The sequence below is a fragment of the Periplaneta americana genome, chromosome 2 (genome assembly GCF_040183065.1).
Source record: "Periplaneta americana isolate PAMFEO1 chromosome 2, P.americana_PAMFEO1_priV1, whole genome shotgun sequence".
In the NCBI taxonomy this organism is placed as follows: Eukaryota; Metazoa; Arthropoda; class Insecta; order Blattodea; family Blattidae; genus Periplaneta; species Periplaneta americana.
In genome coordinates this window covers 161,941,213-161,968,594 of record NC_091118.1, presented here as the reverse complement: position 1 = coordinate 161,968,594, position 27,382 = coordinate 161,941,213, and the positions used below count along the sequence as shown (strand labels likewise).

Below are 27,382 nucleotides of genomic sequence, written 5' to 3'. Positions count from 1 at the left end.
GTATGCACTGTTTGATATAACATAGATAAGGCTTCTTAATTCTCTAATTGCAGAAATGCTATCGACAACATGTTTCATGCAGCTGGCTTGTTTTACTGTTTGTGAAGAGTCGGCCAATGTCGGATACTAGCCGAGGGCATTGTCTGCTGTCTTTCAATGCTACTCGCTACATAAAAGTTGCCTTAAACCCGTTTATATGTTTTCTATAACAAACCACTACATTTTTATTCATGGGTATTTTTAATTAGTGTAAGTAATTAATTTTCTAATTAATCGAATATTATGAAGTAACGAATTGTTTCTTCTTCTGATATTTTTAGATGCCTAAAGTAACAGAAAAAAGAGATTCAGTCTAAAAAAAAAAAAAAAAAAGGAAGTCTGAAGATATGGTAAATGCCATTGTTGCTGTACGGGAGAAAAGAATGGGCTATCTTGCTGCTTCCAAAAGATTCAATGTACCTCGATCAACATTATTTGATTATATAGGCTACGGTCCAACTCTGAGCCCACCAAAGCCGTTAAATGGAAACTTGGACGAAAACCAATAATCCCAGCTTCACTTGAAGAGAAGCTAGTTGACTATGTGTTAATGATGGAGAGAAAATATTTTGGATGAACCAGAAATGATGTTAAAAGGCTTGCATATCAGTTGGCTAAACAGAACACTATTGTAATAGTTTCTGATATGCAATATATTATTTTAAATGCATTATCACACCTCTTACATAATAATGTCTAATGTATCCGACATTAGCTTCCCATTCTGTCAGTGATGATATTATTTCTGTTTTGTCTTTGCACGTTATACAGCAAATACATATTATGTAAATTACCTAATACTTATGTACAATCTGCAGGAACCCCAAGAGGTTATTATAATACTAAGTAATTCAAGTTCTAACTTTTTTCAATTACCTTTATTTTGAAACATCAAAATGGTATCCGACAATACCCTCCCTTACTCTATAGGTCTACGTTAGAAAATACGTAAATAACTTATTTTAGTTATATATTATGATAAGGGGGATGTCCATTAAGAAGATGCCTATACGTATATCGAGCGGTATTTTCTAAACTTCTATATAACCATTTGTGCCGTTTACCTAAGAACGTCATTGGGGGCCACGAATATGCCATATTTCTGCTGCTACTACTGATAATACACTGCTGCTGGTACTACTACTACTGCTGCTGCTGCTGCTACCGCCGACGCCAACATTATTATTGTTTTTATTATTGTTTCTATTTTTGTAGTATTCGTTTTTTTTTTGTAGTTTATTTTTTCTGCAAATTTCTTTCTATTTTTACCTTTTTGATCTTCCCTTTTTACACTGAGATTTAACACAATTCTGTCTCGTAAGTTCTCTATACAGCTATTCGCACAGCTGTGTGAATTTCAGTTTGTTGATCAGAAAATTTGGAAGTAGAATAAAACGACGTGTTCAAACAGTAACATCTAAAATGTACTTTAGCAGAAATGTCTTTTGTATATGCTTAAGACATTTTCTACTATACATTTTACTCCTTATCTGCATAGCTTTGAACATGTACCAGGTCTTCTAAATCCAGAGCTCTTAGAAGTAGGGCTACTACAAACCAGGAACATTATTTTTTTTTCAGCTTCATTGCTGAAGTAGTAATCGTGATGTAGTCTTTAACGACTACAGGAGGCTGTAATAGGAGAGCGGGAGTGTTCCCTATCTCGCTGCATTGTCGTGTAGCTTCATCTATCAGCCCCGGTCCTTGAAACTGGGACTGGAGTTTCCGTAGTCATTACATTAAGAGACATTCACGCGCTGCTTTCTATTGGATATTGCGCTGCGACGAGATAGCATGTTGTGCAGTGCTCCATGTTCTTTGACCCAGGTACTCGGAGCAGACATTAACTTACTCAAGGAGAAATCCTCTAACTTTCGTTTCGCTTGCATAATGCATATTGCGACAAGTTTGCAGTCTGTGTTGCAGATCGCAGTAAAATGAATCAATATATTGATCCTACGTAACTTACACTGTGTAGAATGGGTATACAGGGTGGAAGTGAACTAGCCTTGCAGAGTTTCAGAGCGTTGTAGGTCTATGTAACAAATCTATAATATCATCTATATATATATATATATATATATATATATATATATATAATTTGAACTGGTAATGGAAATTACGGAAAAACGACTGAATGGATTTTAATAAATGACCCCTCATTTTGAAGCTTGGAACCCAAAGTTTTTCAGAAAAATAGTAGTTTTCAGTGAACTGTCAATTTTCCTGCATAATTTTCCTATTTTCCAAAATCCATCTTTCGTCAGTTTTGAGAACTAATTAATTGCATTACAGAATAAAACAAAACACACACTACAATAAACAATAGGCTCTTACACGAAGGTCATGACCTGCAGGATTGCTGACATATTTAGAGCTCAAATTCAAGTGTATTGGATATTAAAATCTACAAAACGTGAGGTGGCTTGATGACATTATTACCATTAGAAATGAAATATTATTATAGTTAATGCCATGATGTGACTACTTTTCATTAATTATACGTATTAATGCTATATTGATTATATGAAAGTGAAACGTTTTGGGGTTATGTAAGTAGATGTATAGAATATCTTAAATTCGATCTTCATTTCTATAATTTACTGAGTGGCGGCTATATAGTATATAATAACAAAACTTATGTAAGATAATAATATTGTTATTAAAAGTCAAATATTTTTATAGTTATTAATCAAGTGGGGTTGGGTCTTTTTCATTTACTTAATGGCGGTGCGGTGTAGATATTTATATAGTACGTCATTCTCTTCAGTATTGGCACGAGAAAGCGCAAACATTACAGTTCCTAAAGAAAGACCAAAAGGTATTACTTACTGATAAAATAAGAAGCCTACAAAATTACTTAGTCTCCCGATCATTTCAGAAGATCTCTTAGCAGGATAAAATTATTTTACCCTCTACATTTCAAGCTCTACATGCAGCAGCTATACCAAGATGCTATGTCTATTGTTCGAAAGCATAGTAAACCTGACATTTTTTTAAATTTTCACCTACAATCCACAATGACCTGAAATAGCTACTGCTTTACTCCCACATGAAAAACCCACTGATCGTTCTGACATTGTTACTTGTGTTTTCGCTTTGAAACTAAAAAACTGAAGGTGGATAGATTCAAGAAAAAGTATTTGGCATAAAGAAACATTCAGAGGGAGTATGTTTCATTATTACGGAAGCAACTTTCAGGATGTCTGGTATTCTTCATTGAAAATAAATATTTTTTTTTCTCAAATGTTTAACAACCTCTTATTCGGTAACTATTGCGAGCAGGATCGTGATTTTTGCCGCCCATATTGACAGAAAAACTAATAAAGAATAATTTATCCCATTGGCGTATTTCAGTAGTGCCTACAGTTCTCGTGTAAATTTAAAACCTCTAGTTTCAAGCCACTGCACGATGCGAGTTGGTTGCAACATAGCAACAGAGAATAGCTCATCTAGCGAGACACATCGAATTCGTTAACCTCTTATATCTGTATCACGAGAAGAGTGTGCTGGCGACGATGTTGCCGGACTGCTGAAACTTCGAACTTAATTTTCTAATTAACCTGCATTTAATCACAAAACATAATATAGATTTTTCATTCATTTAAGTGTACCCTATCGTCCTTTTCAATCAGAAAGGTTATGTCATTTCCAGCCTGTCTGGGCAAGGTTATTATAGATATTTTGTGAGGGAAGTATACAACGTAACTTCGTCAATAAATAAACGTGACTTACGAGATGACAGCTAACAATCGATGCAGCTTTATTGTCACATAGCATGAACGAAATTAGCTTCATAGCACCGTGCGAAAATGGAGTTCGTTGTTCAGAATATCAGAAATTTACTAGAGGGTCATTCCATGCCAACTGGTGTTGTATCTAAAGCATACCTGCACAAACAGCGCTCAACGAGCGCGCGCGCTCCTTCGGAGCGGGAGAGCTGTGTTTACCGCTTGCCGAAACGGAGAGGAAGATACGTCAGAATGAAGAGGGGAAACGACCACTCAGTTATCTAGTGGAGTGCAGTATGTAGGCCTATTCTCAGTAACTGTTTCACGTTGCTTACCTACTGCTACAGTACAGTATGGAGGAATCTAAAAGACGGAACGTAACATTTAACATTTAACGATTTACAGCTCGAACTTATTGATCTTCAATGTGACCTAAGGACTAAAGATCGTTTGAATAATACTAGTAGTCTGGTTGAGTTTTACAAGACTAAAGCATAGCAATAATATCCACGACTACACAGGCTGGCTGTGAAAATGATTGCTATGTTTCGCTCAACATTTATATTTGTGAGCAACTGTTTTCTATAATCAACCTTAATAAAGGCAGACATAGAACATCTGTAACTGATGTTTCATTACGATCAGTAGGCTACTGTTCCTTTCAGCTGCCAACAGCATAAAACCTCGTTTTGATGTACTGATAAATAAAAATATAACAAACTTATATTGTACATTTAAGTAGCTATAAAATTTCTATTATTTCTGTAAAATAAATATTTCTTTATTAATTAATAATAGTCCAAGATAGTTTAGCAAACACTGAACGGGAATTCATTTCATAAGCACTTGTAATAGTACTTCCTTTTGTGTATATTTTGTACGAGATCACCCCTTCTTCCAGTCCACCCTTATACAGAGCGCAGCTAATATCTGCATTCCGCTCATGAGCTGTGAGCCGGCTCGGAGAGCGCAAACCTTGTGCAGGCCTGATCTAAAGTAATTATTTTGCACAAAAAGGTTATTTCTTTGTGTTAAAATACTCGTCATAGTCCAGGAGACATTGATATAATAATAATAATAATAATAATAATAATAATAATAATAATAATAATAATAATAATAATAATGATTTATTTTAGCTGGCAGAGTTAAGGCCGTAAGGCCTTCTCTTCCACTCAACCAGCAAAAAGTGTATATACATATGCATGAACTTACAAAGAATCCAACAATTTGATTTAGATGAGAGTTACATGTATACAAAAGTTATTTACAAATTAAACAACAAAATACTATGAACTATTAATTAAACACTGAAATAAACTGTGTAGCAGAATTAAACTAAAATACATAGAATGTTAATATATTTCAAATAATATTAGATAATAGAAAGAGATTATTACGAGACAATTAAAATACAGCACAATCAGGATGATGTCTAAAGAAAAAAGTAACAATGTAGTCAGTAATAGTTTAAATCAGTATGATTGGAGTGAAATGCTAATAAGGTTATCTTTTAAGCTGTTCTTAAAGGTGTTTATTGTCTCTAATACTTTGTGACAAGGAATTCCATTGACGCGATATATTACTTTTTAAAATAAAAATCTACACGTTACCATAAATAGCACAGTTAAACTTTGTTAATTTATTGATAATTTCAATATTGGCCGTAGTGAGAGTTCATGGATCTGGCCAAAGCAAGTTTTCACAATTCTTCTTCTTCTTCTTCTTCTTCTTCTTCTTCTTCTTCTTCTTCTTCTTCTCCTTCTTCTTCATCGTCATCAATTATCACTCATCAATTACCACGACCATGACGATCACCATTACCATCATCATCATGTCCAATTCAAGGATTGCGTTCTTGACCTGTTCCGTGGATAAAATTGATCGTGTCATCGTGTTTTAGAGCGTCCAATCCCTTTTCGTCCGTATAATCTGTAGTCCAAAGCTTGACGTGCTTATGGGGGGGGGGTGGAGTTTGGTAGGACCGGTATCGTTTAAAAATACCGTACTGTAAGCTTTCCCATGGTAGTACTGTTATAGGTTATAGTTATTTACGTAACTGCTTGAGAAAGCGAGTCTTTACGTTACGAGTGAGATCGTGACGAGTATCGTTAAAACGCTTTCTTAAGGAATTACGTACAATATTTTGTTTCTTACTAGGCCTATATAAAATATTTAGTATTTGTCAATTATTGTTGGAGATGCACCAAATGTAGGCAGGCAATACGCTCATTACAGGGCCCATAGTTCCGGTCATTGAACAGTTGACGAACAGGAGAGAATTGTTGCGAATAATCATGGCAGCAGGTTTAAGAGAAGGATGTGAGATTTAAAAAGACGTTCGGTATTTCGGTATTATAGTAAATGCAATTATAACAATGAAAATTATACCAGATATTTAAAAAATATTGCAACAAAGGCAAAATAAATATTTATATAAAAATTACAAAAAAACACTATAAATATAGACAACTTCAAAGTTATATTTCAATTTATAATAACGATCAACTATTTTGTAACCTGACCTGACCTGACTTGACCTGGCCTAACCTAACCTATGTCAACGACGAAACAATTCAATAAATAGGTAACTACGATCACTTACCTCACATTATTGAAGACGTGGATACATTTCTCCCACTTCCATGAAAAAACAATGCATGCGTTCACGATGATCTGGATATGCCCTCTTGAACATTAAATATGCGACATCTGTAAATGCAACCTCCACACAAACCACCATCACGAAACGTATAACTACACGCTTCTTCCATCACCAGAACTAATCTCAAAGTGACAGAGACAAAATGAAAACAATCTAATGTGACGTCATCAAACCGATTTATACACTTGCGGCTCGCGACAGGATCTTGCACGGACTTGGTTAATAAAAACCTAAACTAAGCAAACCTAAACTTCGGATATGTAAGATGTGTAACCAAATCACGAAGGGAATTGCTTGATTTAATCTGGAATGTACACGCGAAAATAAATGCACGTAAAGATCACGCCGCACTGCATGAGAGTTCAGCGCATGCGCCAAAGCCAAACTGTACCTGTCTTGTTATAAACATCACACACAAATGGCTGACCACCACTTCCAATCGGCCGATATCCGTAAGTAGGCCTACGTAAATATAATACAGTAAATCTAAACTACGATTGCTTTCCGCTCACTTTTTCTAAGTGTTTTCAGATTGGAAATAATAATCGGGAAAATTTTAAATATTAATTTAATAAAAAAACCAAAACCAATACTTATAGATAATTACCGAACATGTCAATACACGGACAACTGCATCATTCCGAAGATGCTATGGCATTGTAGACCAACAGGACGAAAAAATTTGGAACGTCTGAAGATGCACTGGAGTGACCAATTTTAGACATTTGAGAGATCGGAACAAACCAAATATTTAATCGGTGAAGTTGATTATGAAGAAATATCGACACTTCTGGCAACGGACTCCCGCTGTAGAGTCTGCATCGTAACAGCAATTGGAATAATTCATGTAAAACTTAAAGTATTACTTTAAAAATTGGGTCTTGATGACGACGAAATTATTCCTGAAACACAGAAGTCAGTTATTTTGGAGAGTTGTGTAGATCTTATCAAATAGCAATGAATGAGCATGCGAGATGAACCATGAAGTCGTGAGTGCCGGATGATAAAACCCCCAGAAACAGAGGATAATGATAATGATAATAACAGTACCTTCTAGATGAGCATACTATAGCTGCATTCCCCATCTCGTTTCACAGACGAAGTTGTAACTAGTTGTAGATATTTTCCTATTTCTGCTAGTAACGCCACCTTTATGAATCGCTTCTACTACTGTATATCGCGTAGCGCGGAAATCGTATATCCAGTGTGGCTGTCGGTTTTATAGACACATAAACTTCTGTTTGTTTCGCGCATGGAAGGCTCTTCACCTGTTAACATTTTAACTCTGCTATCTCCCCTCTGGAGGGCAGATAAAAGAACCAATTACCGCCCCGTGTTCCGGAATGCTATATAACACGCTGCTCTTGGCTATAATCCTCCAACCCCTCAATAGCATTATTTGCCCCCTACACCCTTGTATACGATGTTTTATACAGGGACCATATATAAAGTGAGATTGCTCAAGTATTTCCTGTCGTCAATTGGACAGAAGTGGGAAACATAAAACATGTTTGCACAGAAGAGAAATGCTTATACTGAAATAAAATATGTACTGGTGTGACCCTAATCACTATTCGAGGCTTTGTTATTAAATAATAGAACTGTTCATCCATATGGAGTGCTAGATCATTGGCTTTTTCCGTCGGAAACATCTGTTCAAATTGCAGCAAGTTCATATTGAATGTAATTTTTAATTAGTTATTTTACGACGCTTTATCAACCCCAGCGTATGAGTGAGATGAAGATGATAAAGCCGGCAATCCATCGCCGAAAGTTACGTAGCATTTACTCTTAATGTGTTGAAGGAAAACCCTGGGGGGGGGGGAACTCAAATTGAATGTGGTATGAACTACGACTGTTACGATAAGTTTCAGTCATCATCATATTCTTTTTTCCCCATTCGTACACCAGTTCTCCTTAATTCACAAACAATGGTCCCGAACGGTGTCATCTCTCCACGAGAATAACTTCAAGCCATCTTACGAGGAACGTTTAACGGAGCAAGTAACCACAGGAATTCTTAGAGTTGACACTGACGTCCTAGTCTTCATGTCTGACACAGTGAAATTAATTATTAATCTAAATTCTTTAATATATTTTTATTACGATTAAGATCGAGACGTTGATGCTGCTTTATGAAATTATTCTAAATAATGAAGGTGAATATTTAGGCCGTGTGTATGTATTGTCGGTGACTCAGGAGAAGACGAGAGAGGACTGAGGAGGAAGGGATGTGAACAGATAACTTACGACAACACGTGCAACATTTGTACTGCAGTAAGCGAACACATTAGGTCTCCTTCTGTTCAACTTAGCTTTAATTTCCATACGCATTGTTACTCATGTTTCCTGTACGAGTAATAACCTGGCTACTGGGATGCTCATCTGAGCGATGTTTATAATAATCAGCAGCGATAGTCAAGAAGGTCACATTCTTTCCGCTCGTCTTCTCCTGAGTAACGGACAGTACTTGTATGTATATTCCGCTGTTTGCAAGCGATTCCATGAGCATTCATATTGTCGAAAACTTTTCTCAAACTCTTTCTGATCGCCACACATAAATTGTGAAAAACTTCCTCTAAGTTACAACTTACATATCAAGATACTACAAGGTTGTTTCCAATCTCTGATAACGAATTTGAATGACATAATGTGCGTCAGGAGTCACACGACAGCTGAACTGTGGCGCGAGGTGACAGACCAGTAGTGAGTGATCTCATGACGTGCATGGCGATTCACAGCAGAAATTCCCAAGAAAATCGAGCCTTTATGGGAGGGGTACATTACGATCCTTTCCAATGCCAAGTATAGTTAAGTGAAAATAAAAGAACCCTGCAGTAAACGAGGTTTCGTTATTTCCAAGAAAGGCATCTTCTGTGTACTTAATAAGACTGGTAAAGCTCGAATGGAATTAATTTGTATCATCTCGTGAGGTGCGGCGACTTGTGTCGGGGGGTGGATTTGCTTGTTTTTTCCACTCTGGAATTAATCCCATCCGAGCTTTGCCAGTCTTATTAGGTACACACAAGATGTCTTTCTTCTAAATAACGAAACCACTTTTTTTTTTTTTTTTTTTTTGCAGGCTCCTATGATTTTCACGTAACTGTACTTTGCATCGGAAAGGATTGTTATGTACCCCTCCCAAAAAGGCTCGATTTTGTTGGGCATTGCTACTGTGATACACCGTGTACTCTGATTATGAAATCACTCACTACTGGTCTGTCACCTCTCGCCGAAATTCAGCTGTTGGTGTGATTCCTGACGCACATGATGTTATTCAAATTCGTTATCAGAGATTGGAAACAACCTTGTAATTTTATTCTCGAAAACTATTCTCTCAAACATCTTTCTCTTCGCCAAGTACTGAGATATCAATTATTTTTTCGAGGACTATTTCTTCAACTATATCTTTGTCACATATCACAGTATCAGTTGTCGAGACAATTCTTTCTAACACCTTTCTGTTCGATACACATCAAAATATAAAAGTTCAAAAATTATTTCTTCAAACATAATATTTTTCTTCACCACATATCAAATACCAATTGTTGAAGATTGCTACATGAAACGACTTTCTCTTCACCACATATCAGAATACCATTTGTCAAAAACTTTCTTCAAACGCCTTCTCTGCGTTACATATCAAGATATTAATTGTCGAAAGCTAATCTTAATCGGCTTTCTCTTCACACATATTAAAATATCAATTGTCGAGGACTATTTTTTCAGATATTTGTATATTTGTCACATATCACAATATCAAATTGTCAATGACCGTTCTTTCAAACACTACTATCTTCGATAGGCATGAAAATATCAATTTTTTAATATTACTAAATATTACACCAAACGACTTTCTCTTCGCTACATACCACAATGACAATTGCCGAAAACTTTCGTCCTTAAAAACTTTTCTTTTCGTTAACATTATGAAGTTATTAATTTTGGAAAACTATTCTCAAATATCTTTGTCTTCACCACATATTAAAACAAGCCTATCAGTTTTGGAGGACTATTTTTTCAGACACATATTTTGCAAATGTCACTATATCATTTCTCGAGTATACGATTCTTTCAAACATTTTGTATTCGAAATCAAAATATCAATATTCGAAGATCATTACTTCAATCGCCTTTTTTTGGGCATGTAAGCTTATCATGTTACCTTTTACAAAGACTAATCTGTAAATACATTACGTTTAGCCGCATATCAGGATGACAATAAAATTATTATCGATTGCTGTTCTTTCAAGTGTCTTTCTCTTCGCCACATATTGAAATTTGTGAAACTTATTTCTTCAAACAGTATCATTTCTCATTATGTCAGAATACAAACTGTTGAGGACTAATGTTTATACCATCTCAATTTGGTGTCAAATGTTATATAATTATATTTTGTTTATTCGTTTCATGAATTATTGAACGAAGGGATGATATCTGTAATGAAGAAAACATGAAATACGTATTTGGGAAGAAGCTCTTGATGATTGTTAGTTCCATAAAGTAAGTGTTTCCCTTTATTTAAAGTTTGTGATAAACGTGTTGTTTGCTTTGTTTCAGATTCGTTTGTGAACAGCCAAGAATGGACTCTGAGTCGCGGAGTCCCCGATCTCAGGTTGGGGATCGTAGGTTCGTTGTCGTCGGGCAAGTCCGCACTGGTGCATCGCTACCTTACGGGCTCCTACATGCAAGAGGAATCTCCTGAGGGGGGTCGCTTCAAGAAGGAGATCCTTGTCGACGGACAGAGTTACCTTCTTCTTATCCGAGATGAGGGCGGCCCGCCGGAGCTTCAGGTACACATACTTTTTTTACTTAAGAATGCAGAGTCAGTTAGCTTTAGCTTTTCCTTCGCTTCGCTTTTGTCATTATTAAATTCTAAAAAAATTGATAAGTATTAACACGTCTGATTGTAAAAGAATATTCGAGCCACTGGAGTTTAGTGTTTCAGATATTTGAATGTATCCTTTCACCGGCGCTGAATATTGTATTTTCTTTGTATTGTATGATGTTAAAAGGCTGTGTGATGTATCTTGTTTCACTGTGAAAAGAGAGAGAAAGGAGATATGTCTTACTTCGTCTGTGTTGTTATGGCAATGGGGGAGTGGAGCGATGCCATCCATCCATCCAGTGGCGGAAGGGACTGGTTGATACATTCTGTAGCGCAAAATAAAATAACAAAATATCTCTCTTCGTACTGTGTAGTTCCGTCACTGAACTTGTCTTTCAAGAAACTGAATTCCGGCAGCCTGTACAATAACAAGATTTTGAAAGGAATCCTGAAAATTTACAACCCTCCTATAATCTCCACCCTCATTTGAAAGGACTTGGTTTTATTGCTACTGAGACAAGATAAACCTTACCAGGTTAATAAACAATAAAATCAATAGTTCGACAACTACCTAGAGATTTGATACAGGCTGTTTGTGCTGACAGACATTTTTGGAACTGACCCACCACTTTATTTCGCGGCTTTTGGTCGCCATACAAACACGATTTTGGTTCCCTCTTAAGAAACGTACTCTCATATAAAATGACAATGAGTATCTTAAAGCAAATGCTTTTCTTCGTCAACTTTCATCACTTTATAACCATCATTCTTATGTGCTTCTGGATGTATCACAACAGAATGATGAAGGTGTTTTGATTATTCTCGATGCATGATTTTGTTTTCCCTTTGTTTTAATCGTTAATGTATTTTTCTTATCAGAGACTAAGTGAATACCAATTATTGTAGATCTATTTTACGAAAGTTTGAAAAATCTAAATACCAGAAACAAGTTCTTTGGTTAAAATTTGTCTCTATAAAGGGCATGTAAACAAGACGAATTACTCGATATTTAATGAATGTTGAAGAGAGCTTTTCACAGGAGTCTTTAGAATTTTATTTTCGCCATTATGAAGAAATATTTGTAGCTCTTAATCATTTACTGATACACTGCAAATCTTACCGCGTTTCTTAAATTTTGAACTGTCAGGGATTCCTTTATAGCATTATTGCCAATGTATGTACAAATTTTGACAACTATAAATTTGGCTAAGGTTTCTTCATAATGAACCTGAAAATAAATTGAGTAAATTTAAAAGTATATGAAGGACTGGAAATGATATAATCCTAAGCCACTGGGCAAATTTTCACAGTGGAGCGAATTAAAAGCTTATAACCCAATGCTATTAGGTGCGGTATGTTAATTTCTTAAGCGTGTATTTACGTTATTCGCTGAGCAAATTTTATAAAATTTTATTAGTAGCTTTCCCATATGTGTGAGCTGAAATTCTACAACTGTTAATTTTACTACGTTTTATTCTTTCAATGTACAGTATCTTTAACTTCTCATAGTGTGGAAGAGAAAGCCTCATGCTGGTCCTATCTTATTTTTAATAATGGTTAATGATTTGATGTGCAATGTCTTTGCTTATTCTGTGGTATTCGCTGATGACGCCACTTTTTTGACAAGTCATAGTGATATTAATGAATTGAAAACTCTTAGTAATTCCGTTTTTAATAAACCCAAGAAATGGTTTAGTTGTAATAAATTTCTTTTAAATGAAAGTAAAACTGCATCTTTGTTGTTTAGTAGTACAGTCATGGAAAATAATAAATTTAAACTTCTTGGTATTACTGTGGACAGCACACTTACTTGGGCAGTCCATGTTGATTCTGTTCGTAAAAAATTGTCAAGAGTAATATTTCTTCTGCGAAATTTGAAAATGTATGTTCCGAAGAATTACATTAGAGTTGTCTATTTTCCTTATTTTCATTGTATACTTTCTTATGGACTACTTTTATGCGGTAATAGTTCTCACACTAATAAGCTATTTATGTGACAAAAAAGCTATTAGAATTATAACTAATTCATCAATGAAGGCACACTGCAGACCGTTATTTATAAATGAAAAAATTATGACTGTAACATCACTGTATATTTATCAAGCCCTAAATTTCGTCGAAAATTCACATATGTTAATACATAGGAATGATGTTCATATGTACAACACCAGAAACCGTGACCTTTTTGACATACTGTACCTAAGTGTAGGCTAACTAAAACAATGAATAATTATTTTATTATATCTTTAAAATTAGCAAATAAATTTCCGAGATATCTTTTTTAATCTGGAAAGGAAGTCTTTTAACAGACTTGTCTCTGGTTGGTTAATTAACAAACCATTTTATGAAATTAATGAGTTTTTTAATGTCAACGTTGTTGAGAGTTTTTGAATTAATTTTATTGCTTTGTTGTTCATCTTTTATTACTGACTTTGTCAATTGCACAATGTTGTGTGATCTGACTGTACAACACTGAATATACTGAATATACTGCTTTAACTCTGCCAGAATGAATAAATTAATAAAGGAATGATTAAATAAATGAATGAATGAATAAATAAATAAAGAAGTAAATAAATAAATAAATAAATGAGTGAGCAAATAACTGAATAAATTAATGAATAAATAAATACTTTAAGAAAAAAAGCGCGGCTTTGGACTGTCTCATTCTCAATCCTTTATATGCAAAGTATGTGCATTCATGCTGTATTACACCTCATTTCATTATTCAACCTAAACCTTTAAGTAAAGAAAAGGGTAAGAGAACAAGGTGAAAATATGAATTGCTAAGATTGTTGCTTTACATTTGCTGGTCTGGTGAATGATTTATTTTCACACTGATGTGAAAAAACTCCCTTTTCTGATATTTTCGTTCAGTATTACAGATGCACATAGAGATATGAATTTTTAACCGCTTGGAATTCGTGTTTGCGTTCGATGATACAAATTGGCGCAAAGTGTTAAAGCAAACATTATTGATTGACACCTGGAGTGCTATGGATGTCGAAATCTAGTTTAAAATGTTGCCGTGAATGTCACGCTATTAGAATGAGAATTTAATTAGCTGGTTTTTTTTTTCACTTTTATCTTCCATACGCGAATAGTTCGTTTTAACTGCAACGGAGAAGCGCCTAACATGACAAATCTTGTTTATAATTAATGGGAATCAGTGTCGGTAAATCATGATGGAGAGTAACTGTATGAATTATAAATATGAAATGAGAAAGCAGATGGATGTTCTGGTGCGATCGGCTTGATATTCCACTCAAGTTTGCATCAGTTCTCACGTGCAGTTCCTGTCCACATTGTACTACAGCGCAGATTCAGATGTTTGTATTTCACAAATATGAGCATAGTGACGTAGAGTAACCACGTCACCGGGTGTCCGTCTGAGGGAACAGTGAACATCACATTGTGAGATTCAATTATTGCGTACATACTGCGTTGAAAGTGCGCCTTAACCATTATGTAATCACAACCGGTCCCTTCATTGAACAGCCATTGAAATAGTGTACACTAACTCAAAATCAAGTATTAGATACTTCAGTGAAAGTACTAAATGCAAAGTTAGAGGCGTTTAAGAAGCAATCTTGATGAAAAGTTGTCTGTTATGTTGTTAAAATAACTGAAAATGTTTCAGATGACTTAATATTGTATACTTCAACCAAAAACGAAAAATAACCTTTTTTTTACTTTCTCATTATTCCAAGTACAAAGAGAAAATACTGTCATCTGCAAAAATCGACTTAGAAAGAATCACGAGAATACACGTAATCGACATTCCTGTCACAAAAAGTTGTTTTTGACCAGCCTTGAGTCAATCTCTCTTTTTAAATTTGGAACCATTAGTGGATACCTGTTTGGAAAAAACGTCCGTTACAATTTCTCTCATTTTACTCTTTAGCGGAAGCGCGCTGATGCAATCCACAGAATGCCATTATTGAAAAAATCGATGAATTTTGAGTATCATCGTATATATATTACATTCAAAATATTGCTAATGGCTTAAGGAGCAAATGCTGCATTTCTTTTCTTGCACTGATTACTATATCATTAAAAGTTGAAGTTCTTTGGATATTTACATTTTTATTCTTATCAGCAAGAGTGAACGTAGCCACTATTCTCAGCAACTTCATCTCCGCTGTTTCGAATTTTCTTCTATATCTTCTTTTTGTAGTTCATTTTCGCAGCTGGAGTTGCTGATATTTTATAAAATTTCAGTTAAATCGACTTTAATGTTTTGTTTTTGTCATAACTAGCTTGTTACCCGTCTACATATCTTTATAGAAATATTAAATTTTATGTCAATGTTTTTGGCGTAATCTAATGAGATTTAAAAGCCATAGTGATTAAAATATGTTTTTCTTTTGTCCGATATGACTATTTTGCATTTCGTAGGCCTCTTTGAAAATTCTTGGTCTCACCTCATCTCACCCCATCCACCTCACTTCACTCATCTCATATCTCACCTGACCTCAACACACAATTCGGCCTATCTCATAGCGGGTTTAGCATAGACCAGCCTCGTATGGCACACCCTAGGCAACGATTTTGTCGGTAAATTGGTCTACACAACTGACTTCGATTGGAAGTTAAAATGTCCATTTCAATACGTCCGCTAACAGAAATGTCCACAAATATAATGTCCACTTATATAAATGTCCATAAAATGAAATGTCCACTTGGTTTATCTACATGTAAGTTATCCATATCAGCATTGGTCACACATCTCTCATCACAGGTGTTTCTTTCCACACACTTCCAATATAATTTATTACCATTTTTGCTCCTTGAATGAAAATGATACGAAAAGCCATTGTGTACTAGAATGTTTTTCCTTTTTTTGTGAACGTATAATTTCAGCCATTCTGTCACTCTTGATTTAAAATTTGGTACGTCGCTTAGCAATCTCAATAAAACATTTTACGTTGTAGTCTTTTGCCTGGTTACTGCTTCTGTAACAAAATTATTATAGATAATTTTCCAATTATGGACTTTTTATGGACATTTTTGAATGCAGACTTTTTTATACTGGACATTTTGTTGTGAACGTTTTTGTATGTGGACATTCTGTTAGTGAACATTTTTTATACTCGACATTTTGTTGTGGACATTTTTGTATGTGGACATTCTGCTAGTGAACATTTTTTATACTCGACATTTTGTTGTGGATATTTTTTACTGGACTTTTTCCCTTGAACATTTTGCTCCGGACATTTTTGTTTGTGGCCATTTTGAAGTAGACAATTTAACCTGGAAGCCTGACTTCATAGGGTAAATGACGAACAGTCAAGTACTTACCATTAGTATAAAAGAGTATTGCATAAAACTGATTATTTGAAGTCAGCGAAGCATGTCTACTTCAATTGTGTATGTATTAAAGAAATATATAGGTCCATTAGTTTCCTGTTCTTAGCTTTAAAACCCGGCGTGGGACCTAGCCAAGGTCCATATTCAAATTCTGTCTCGACTTATGCTTGATGAAATGTGATGACATTCCGGTATAGTCAGCACGACACGACGCCGATTTTCCATGAACGTTGTATTTACGAGCTACAGACGTTGGAGGAAGGATTCGAACTAAAACCTATATCTTCAGTGCATCGTCATTGAACCTATATACAACGCAGGAAACTATATGTCACCATATGTTAACTTTTCTTTAGTATCGTTCGAAGTCAACTGAAAACTATATATAGACAATAGTTTGTTCCCAGGGCACAGAATCGATTTTCGCTACAATAATTCAGCCGTTATTTGTAATAGCCTTATATTTCTTGTTTTCGTAGAAAGAAAATTTGTCCTATATACGGTATAGTATATACCACGAAGAACATACATATTTCTTATCGTTATCTTATCAATCATTTTTATTGACCGCTATTTCCATGCCAATAAAGTCCTTGAACCCATCCAATGCTTCCACTCTTCAGTGATGTTGCTGTCTAGTACATAATGATTGAGGACGACAGTTTCCTATTATTGAAGTCGCTAGGGGTGCTATTCATAGACATTTCGCTAGCCCGCGCTACGAGCGTGCTAAACTAGCCCCGGCTATCGCCTGATTACTTGTACAGGATTCATATCATATCATATATCATATCATGTCATATCATAGCCTATATCATATCATATATCATATCATATCATATCATATCATATCATATCATATCATATCATATCATATCATATCATATCATATCATATCATATCATATCATATCATATCATATCATATCATATAATATATCATATATCATATAATATATCATATATCATATATCATATATCATATCATATCATATCATATCATATCATATCATATCATATCATATCATATCATATCATATCATATCATATCATATCATATCGCTAACACTGGTTTATGAATACGAAAAACATTAGTTCGCTGATCATCCACCGGAAGCCCTCGCTAAGAATGTCTATGAATATGCCCCTACATTTTTAAGTGGCCTTAAATTCGTCGTAAGAAGTTAAGATAAGGTGCATGTTGCTTTTCCTAGTCCCCTGCAATATATGGTGTCAACAAGTGACGAGGTTACTAGAGACACAAAAATGAAATTTTACGAAGTTCTTGCAGTTTCAAGATTGCTTTATGGGTCAGAATATTGGTGTCTGAGGCAGAGCGATAAAAGGAGGGTGGAAGTGGTAGAAATACGATTTCTCAAAGCGGTCGCAGGCTTTATAGGTTAAACGTCAAAAAGAAAAATATACGTGGGAATGCAAGAGTTTGCACACACATATAAATACAAAAACACACAAATTATGCTTTACTACAGACCACTACGCTGCAATTTTTTTATTAGTGGGCGCACTTACATAAGAAACGTATGGCTGCACGTGTCATTTGTTCAGTCCACGAAAATTATTGAATGAAACACGTGTGGTTATATAATTCTTACGTTTGTGATTCTGCCGATTAAAAAGTCACTGCGTAGTTGTATAGTTCAGGTCTGTTATAACGAATTCCGTGGATAGCAGAAAATCTTATGTTGTTATGGTATTAAGTTAATGTGATTCTGAGATTCTAAAAGTTACAACTAATGCTTCAAATTACGAAAATGAACACAGAGCAGAAGTTTTTATTACGAAAATGAATACAGAGCAGAAGTTTTTATTACGAAAATGAATACAGAGCAGAAGTTTTTATTACGAAAATGAATACAGAGCAGAAGTTTTTATTACGAAAATGAATACAGAGCAGAAGTTATTACGAAAATGAACACAGCAGAAGTTTTTATTACGAAAATGAATACAGAGCAGAAGTTTTTATTACGAAAATGGATACAAAGCCGAAGTTTTTATTACGAAAATGAATACAGAGCAGAAGTTATTACGAAAATGAACACAGCAGAAGTTTTTATTACGAAAATGAATACAGAGCAGAAGTTTTTATTACGAAAATGGATACAAAGCCGAAGTTTTTATTACGAAAATGAATACAGAGCAGAAGTTTTTATTACGAAAATGAATACAGAGCAGAAGTTTTTATTACCGAAAATGAACACAGAGCAGAAGTTTGAATTACGAAAGTGGATACAGAGCCGAAGTTTTTATTATGAAAATGAATACAGAGCAGAAGTTTTTATTACGAAAATGAATACAGAGCCGAAGTTTTTATTACGAAAATGAATACAGAGCAGAAGTTTTTATTACGAAAATAAATACAGAGCAGAAGTTTTTATTACGAAAATGAATACAGAGCAGACATTTTTTTGTCTTTCATTTAACGAGTTTATATCAACTACTAGGTTATTTAGAGCTGATGGAATTGGTAATAGTGAGATAATATTTGGCGAGATGAGACCGAGAATTCGCCATGCCCATGAATGTTGGAAATGCAATTAAAATTAGTAGGTTGGTGAATGGAAAAGAAAGAAAGCACAGCACAACATTTTACAAAATTTTCATTAAAATTACTCACTTACATTGTAGTTCATTTTATAAGTAAAATAATAAATATTTTTCTAACGTTGTTGATGAAAATGTTTATTTTACTTTCCGATATGATAATGTGTACAAGTATCTAAGGGCATTCGATAAGTAGTGGCAACAATGCTGTAAATCAGTGCTCCTAGCAGTGACCATTGAAATCTTGTAGTACGTAATACAGCAGCGATTATTTCATAAATATGCAATATTGAAAGTCTCGAAATACTAACCATATTTTGTAAATACAGTGACTGTTTCAGATTTGTAGTACATAATACAGGTCTAAAAATGTTTAGTAGGTTCTCCATAAAAATCGAAGTTGCAAGAGGAAAACAAATGCAACTCGGTACTTTAGGGTATTAAAAGAAGCTTATTGAGGAAAAGTCATACCACAATGAACTATTGCAAGATGGGTGGAAGGGAGACATTTACTTTCAATCAAGAGATGACAACCAAAAAGCTTTAGATCGGTGAGAGAGACATCCAAAAAGATGCTGCAGATGGAGTCAGCCATCTCCCAAGGAATTGGCAACGTATTGTTGACATGGTAGGAAAATATATTTTAAGTATGTAATGCCAAAAGTAACCTAAATAAATTTAGTGTGAAACAGTAACTATATTGCCATTACTTTTCGAATACCCTGGTAATTTAATCTCAATTGAAAATTATTTTAGTTGATTGTATGAATATTAAAGAAACTGAAGCTCGTCCAGGATTAGATTGACTCAATTTTTCAAATTGCTTTCATTTTTTACTTACCGATTTCAAAAATGTTTGCTGCTAATAAAGAAAAACTTACCAAATAAATTACGTTGATAATGCTGTAATCGAATATCAAAAGCCGTTGATTGTTCGCCGCCGCACGTGCCGACATACTATCCTTCGTAGATCGTTCGCACGTGTATGTCGTCTGCCAGTGTAAATTATTTGTTCTCCGAATCGATCAGTTCTGGCGGCAGGGAAGACCTAGGGTGAAGGAAAAAGAATTCGATATCCATTACTCTGAATACGCGTTTCTCTGTATTCCGAAGCACTGGGTTTGTTACCAGAAGTAATGTATTCTACGTCATTCTATGGCTGAATACGTACGGTGTAGGGATAGAACTGAACACAACGTAATATGAATTACAGTTTACGTCACTCAAAAGTTCGCGACTTGATATTCGACTGAGTTCTTGTTGAGGTAGTGAATGTGTTTTCTTCGTAAATTTTAACTTTTCTAACAGAAAACATCTCTGCTTAGATGTAAGAGTTAGGCTAATGCTTTTAAATTTCCAAGGGTCATATATTTTTAACGAGGTCTTTTGTAAGATGTTGAATTTCTTTCGATTCCTTTTCAGAATTGCAGATGGGAAACATGTATTTAAAATTTATGTACTAATTTGCAAGTTTCTAAAATTAAAAAGTCACTAGGCTACTTCCAGAAATGTACATGCTAACGTTGAAGACATGTACTAAACTAAAACCTGGAAATAATTTATGTCTCTTCTCATATATTGTGGAAAGACCTCCTGTTGAATGCTGTATGAATGCTGGTTTTAAAGTTGAGGTCGTCATCATAAGAACCCCAACTCACTGTCAGTAGGTCGTAAAACGATCCAATTGAGAAATATTGATATGAGGTTGAAGACTGAGGTGATAATGACGAGAAATAATTCTGAGGACCAGTCTCCTAGAAGTTACCGGGCAATATTTTTGTTCTTAAGAGACTTAAAAATGAAAACATGAAAAAATCAAACTGGAAACTTGTCAAACTATAATATGAAGCCGAACCCGCTAATTTCATAGTGAAGTGTATTCCCTTACATAGCTGAGGAAATTAACTTTTTTCCTCCATTATTATATCTCGTACAATAATGAAAATTGGTATGTGTAAAACACTGTCCTTCTGTTATAAGAAAAAAATATTTTTACAATTTAAAAGAATTATATATATATATATATATATATATATATATATATATATATATATATATATATATAATTCATAATGGTGATAGTTCTTTGTGCAGTGATAAAGCGTTTCTCTTATAACTCATAATCTTGTTAATTTTCATATTCTCTCTCTTTTATTTTATTGCTAAAACTCATGTTTACAATATCATGCAGTTTCAACTACATTCTTTAATAAATAATATTTTGTTTATTTTGTGTTAAAAGAAAATGTAGATATTTGACAATTTTTTTAATGAATTAATTTTTTTATCAGACTATCTTTCGAAGGTAGAGAAGTGATCTTGCATCACCTTATACGAGTAGATATAACTTACATAAATACACACAACAAATTTCATAACAGAATGTTTAATAGTTTTTTTAGTTCAGTGGGAAACGCTTCATCATTGCACAGTGAAATGAATTTTGAAAAAAAAAAAGAGTAAATAATTTTTTTAAATCGTAAAACTAGTTTTTCTTATAGCAGGACAGCGTTTTACACATATTAATTTTGATTATTATACAAGATACAGTAATGGAGGGAAAAAAATGTTGAATATTTCCAAAATTTTATTGCTGTAAGCTGTACCTAACCTATTAAAATATAGCTATATTTATTAGGTACGGATTTCCATCCAGATACCATGTAAGTGCATTGATTGCTTTACGTACCTTTTCGAGGGCCGATTTTCCTATTCCTTGCATTTAGGTTTGCTTTGCCCCATTGTGCGCCCTATACATATTACGATTTTTGTCCAAGTCCGATGGTGGCCTGAGTGACATTCGTGAATCCGATGCTAACAGGTGGGCCATCTTGCCCCAGCCCTGACAGAGAGCCAGAACCTTTTACTGTACTCCAACCAGGAGAAAGTCTCAGGGGAATGAGAAGCAGCGGGGTGATGCTATGAATTAATGTTGATGTCATAAGGTCACGCACGTGGATACACGCATCTCCATTGGCTGACTCTCAAAGTACAAACGATAACACTGATACAAACATATTTATACTACCCTCGTTACAAAATTAGATCACGGTTAATTTCCTGGTTTTCTAATCCCTTCATACAGGAAATAATATATGCAGGAGCGAGCATGTCTTTTAAACTGACGTTATAACGGTAATATTATCTATCCACTTCGCTTCAATAGATGACGCAATAATAAGCACATTCCTTTCACGGTTAATCTCCTGATTGGATAACAGTAGACGAGTCCCTAATAAGCACCAGGGCCTATATAAATATTGGGAACCCTTACTACCACGACATTTTCACCTCAGCCTATTTTTAATTATTGCAGAGGAAGGTGGAGAGTTTTTGTGAAATAATAGGAGACGGCAGTACGCTGAGGAAAACCCTGTTACAGCGTCTTCTTTGTCAATCACAAATTCCATCACGGCCTGACCGAGTATCAAACCCGGGACACTTAGATGAACCACAGACGCGGCGAAAGTACATATGGGCCTCTTTCATGACCTCGGCACTAGTTTGAGATGATATGATTAGCAGCACACTCTGACCACGTTCACCCCTCCCTCTCCGGAAAGTATCCGGTACTGAATTTGATAGGAGGTTGAGTTGACCTCTGGGGCGTTGTGCAGGTTTGTCTACGAGAAAACACGCCACCACTGTGGTTTGAACTCGAGACCTTTCACCAGTTTCGGCATCAACTGAACTACCGTACCAGCCTTATGTCTGTGGATGCTGTTAAATATGTCACAAAATTGCTGAAGTCCAGGGTTTTATACTGGTGAACTCATTTAACATCCAGAATTCCTGGAATTGGAAACGTGTGATCACACTCGACTCCCTGCTGTGAACTGTAAACAAGCCATTACTGCAGACTGTAAATGGGGGGGGGGGGAAACACTCGTTTTAGTTTTTAGTGTTGCCACATTTATAGTGTTGTACTTGATTGGTCTGTCATGAACTGAGTGAGTCGCAGATTTTGATGACGTATTTATTGAAGGCCAGGGACTTTTTAAAGCGACAGCTACTTGTGCTTACGGTTTCTGGGGGAGGCTGCTTAGAAGATAGTGATGCGTGTAAATTCTATAGTGAAGATCACGTAAGAACAGTTCCTAAAATGCTAATTTGGCCGTCCTTTCAATGTTGCCAACTAGTATTAGATATCACCAAAGGAGGTAAAATCACAATGCTTATACAATAATAATAATAATAATAATAATAATAATAATAATAATAATAATAATATAGTATTAACAATAATGATGCCATGCGTATTTACTTATTTATCACATCTCATCTTTATGTTGGAAAGTATTTTGTAAATGGTTCAGTAATGTGTAAAAGAGTGTATGTATTTAAAACTGTAGTGTCTATTTTGAAACTATCTCTTAGCTGTTCCTGTCATCCTGAAACCATACATAGGCCTATTATATTAAAGAAAGTGAGCCACAATGGGCAGTCCTTTCTTACTCCCAAGTTGGTTCTTTTAAGATCTTGATTTTTTATATTTTAGTAGGTTATTTTACGACGCTTTATCGACATCTAAGGTTATTTAGCGTCTGAATGTGATGCAGGTGATAATGCCGGTGAAATGAGTCCGGGGTCCAGCACCGAAAGTTACCCAGCATTTTCTCATGTTGGGTTGAGGGAAAACCCCGGAAAAACCTCTACCAAGTAACTTGCCCCGACCGGAAGATCTTGATATATTATGTTTTGTTGCATATATTGTTATCAATTATCATAGTATTTTCGTGAAAGTTTTAAGATTTAATCCTTAAATTATCATAAACTCCCATAACTTACTACGAAATACGTTTTCGAAGGCTTTTATAAAATCGATAAATAAAATGAAAATCTTGCAATTGAATTCTCTTCTTTTCTAGATAACTTGACGTACAAATGTGGAATGAATAGGCTACACAGATTGTAACATTGACATTGAAAAGTATGGTTATCATATTTTTCTTTGTGCTGTGAGTTTATGGTGAGTTTCACAACATGGATATAACTGCACTATCCGTTGTCCGATTGACAAAACTTTCCATATATAATACTTTATAACAATGTTAGTAGTACAGTCATTTCATTTTATGACAAAATGTGGGCTGCCAAGTTTCATCCCACGACCCTTAAAATGAGAAATTTAACATTGTGGAATGGGGTTTACCAGAGCTCTTACGACTGCTGAAACGCTAATAAAAACTGATGATTTAGAATTTAGACTATTAACATCATATATCAGCGGTGGCTTGCTGCACTTATTTATGCAAATAAAATTACAGGGTAATGGTGAAGGGGCTAGCATACACTATGAAGAGGCTGGTATTCGTCTAATTAAAATGGGGCTAAGTGCCACGTGTGTGTTTTTATGTTTACGCAAGCGTCATGAGCACGGGTCGCTCCGGGTTGAAATGTGACATAACCGCAGAGAGCGTCCTGCTCTTCTCATTGGCTTTGTGACACCCTGAAGTGACACTGACACTTGGTTCCCGTTTATGGAGCCCTAATAATGTCACATGTCCGCTTAGAAGGTGTTTGTTATCCCGAGGATTGACGTACGAAAGGGGGGGCATTCCAATATAACGTCCGCCCGTCCGATCGATATCTGACGGTAGCAGAGATGAACTCGGATTTCGCAGCTTCCGGCGTGGAGGAGCGGGCTGAGCTCGTGGCGTGACGGTTTAATAGAAAACTTCGCGCTGTCAGTGTGATAATCGCCAGAAGTTTCGTTACACAGCTCCCGACTTTCACTTTCTCGAAGCCGTGTGGAAATTTAATTTTCAGTTGGAAACTGGGCTTGAGTATTTGACCTTTCCGCGTTGGTAATTTCATTGTGGTGCCACCTTCTTCAAAGATAACGCTAATTAATATCAGAACAACTAATGAATAATGTGCCGAGATGAGAGGAGACTAAATGTTCAAGTAAAAATATACAGGGTGTTTCCGGGCTAGCGTTACAAACTTTCAGGGATGATTGGGAAGGGCACATGTATCAATTTGAGATCAGGAACCCTGGGTCGAAAGTTATAAGCAAAAATAATTGTATGGAAATGGAATTGTGATTTCGCACCAAGTGCGCTCCATCCCTTAACCTTTGGAACAGTCGTGGAAAGATATTATTGGCCGGATGTCTCCTACGTACGTGCTTGGCCCAATACAATCTGTGAGCTTGTCTACTGTTCCCATTGGCTCATCCGTATTCGAAAATCAGGTCTGCATATTCCGCTCTCGTGTACTCCTCCATTTCACTAGGACTGATCGACTGGACACTGCAACTTGTACACATACACTGCTGTCAACAGACGTGCATATCAGGACCGACCATGTCCATTACACATTACGCTATCTGCATTGCTTTAGTGTAGTTTCCTGTCTCCACCCCTCAGATAGCGCACTGAATGGAATACTGTAAGTAGACAACGTGAACAACGTCAGATGAATACATTATGTGTAAGATATACAGATAAATACTCATAAATAAGGTGTACAGGGGAATAAAATTATTTCAGTTCCACACAACTATTTTTGCTTGTAACTTTCGACTCAGTCATTTCCGGACCATGGTTCCTTATCTCAAATTGATACATACATGTGCCCTTTCACATCATCCCTGAAAATTTGTAACACTAGCCCGAAACACTCTGTATAATCTGCATTATTATAGAATTGCACAGTAGATTCCTTGCCTTTCAAAATATTACGCGTAAATCAAAGTGAAAATATTTTGTCCTTACGTAGAATGCGGGTTTTATCGTACATTACATCAGTCTGAATCTATTTTGACTATACGTATGAACTCTGTTTTAATATTTAGTATTGCCAGTTTACTCTCAATAATCCGGGCTAATGACCGGGAAGAGATACCTGGATAATGGGGAAAAAAATGGATTATATGAAAGTTTATTATTTTGCATGTAGTATATATGCCTATGTGGTGAATTTAAATCTATATTTAACTTCACATTTACTGTAATACCGTACTAATAGTAGATGTATACAGGGTATTTGGGATTTGAGTGCACAAATTTTAACAGGAAGTTCTTTGTGTGAAACAGAACCAATACTTCTAATGAAATATTTTTCTACAACGCATAGTTCAACCAATAAAAAATAAATTGTGTAGAAAGTTTCGTTGCTGATGTTTTCATATCTCTTTAAAATTCTAAGGTTTGGTATGAATGTCGCGATAGATACTGAAAAGATGAACAGTTTATGTCTTTGTTTTGTTGTTTTTTTTTTTTGTATAAAGTGAACTGTTTATTCACAAATTAATGCTCAAATTTTATTATCTGTACGTTCCGTGTAACTATACCATTAGTATTGTACGTGGCATTAATTTATGATTGATAGTATACCTTAAAATTTTAAATAAATATGAAAACATCGGCAACGACACTTTCTACACAATTTATTTTTCACTGATTAAACTATACGTTGTAGAAAAATATTTCGTTAGAACTATTTGTTATATTGCATACAAAGAAACTCCTGTTAAAATTTGTGCACTCGAACCCCTAACCACCCTGTATAATTTCACACATAAGATTGAAATTCGTGTACAATTTAAGATTATTGTAGAAAATAAAAGTAAATTTGTTGTTTACAGTACCTACTTACATAATTTCTGTCCTTAGTGTTGATACTTTTCTGCTTCTGATCATTCGTTTTCGTGTTGCAATTCGTATTAATTTTTCATGATTTCTTGTCACTTTATATTAATAAGTAGTACATTTTTTTCGAGCGTAATCCATGCACGGGTAATCCGCAAACCGTGTATATCGCGCACGGATAATCGAGAGTATACTGTATTTATTTAACTCGATAAAGATAAGGCCATCTCTTCCCTTCTACCAGGAGATTATATCTACAATTATGAATAGAATTACAATTAATATTAATAATGTTTTGTCACATTACTTCGAAAGACCAAGACGAAAATAAACTATGGCATGGAAATTTTAAATTATTTTGTAACTAAATGTTTTTAAAATTATCTTAATGTTAGCTTGTATAGTATATTTTACAACTCAAGCAACAACCAAAATCAGATTGTCAGAAATTTTTCACTTGTTGAAGGCATATAATTATTAATTGAAATATATGAGTAACAATATATGTATGAAGTTGTAACATGTTAATGAATGTAGATCATAAATTTGTTTTCATTTACATAAAATCAGCGTAAGGTTTTTAATTTTATAATGTGGTAATAATTATTTTAATGTATGTTCATATTGTATTATAATTTTTGTATCACACAGTT

The 27,382-nt window shown here is 34.9% G+C and overlaps 1 protein-coding gene across 2 annotated transcripts in view; it reads left to right on the top strand.

The window, feature by feature from the left end:
* The window catches only part of CenG1A (Centaurin gamma 1A), a 357,224-nt gene that overhangs the window by 105,153 nt on the left and 224,689 nt on the right, over window positions 1-27,382 (top strand). For both annotated transcript variants that reach the window (XM_069818727.1, XM_069818726.1), the window contains exon 2: window positions 10,996-11,228. In XM_069818727.1, coding sequence (XP_069674828.1) covers window positions 10,996-11,228 — 233 coding nt within the window. The remainder of the gene's footprint in view (window positions 1-10,995; window positions 11,229-27,382) is intronic.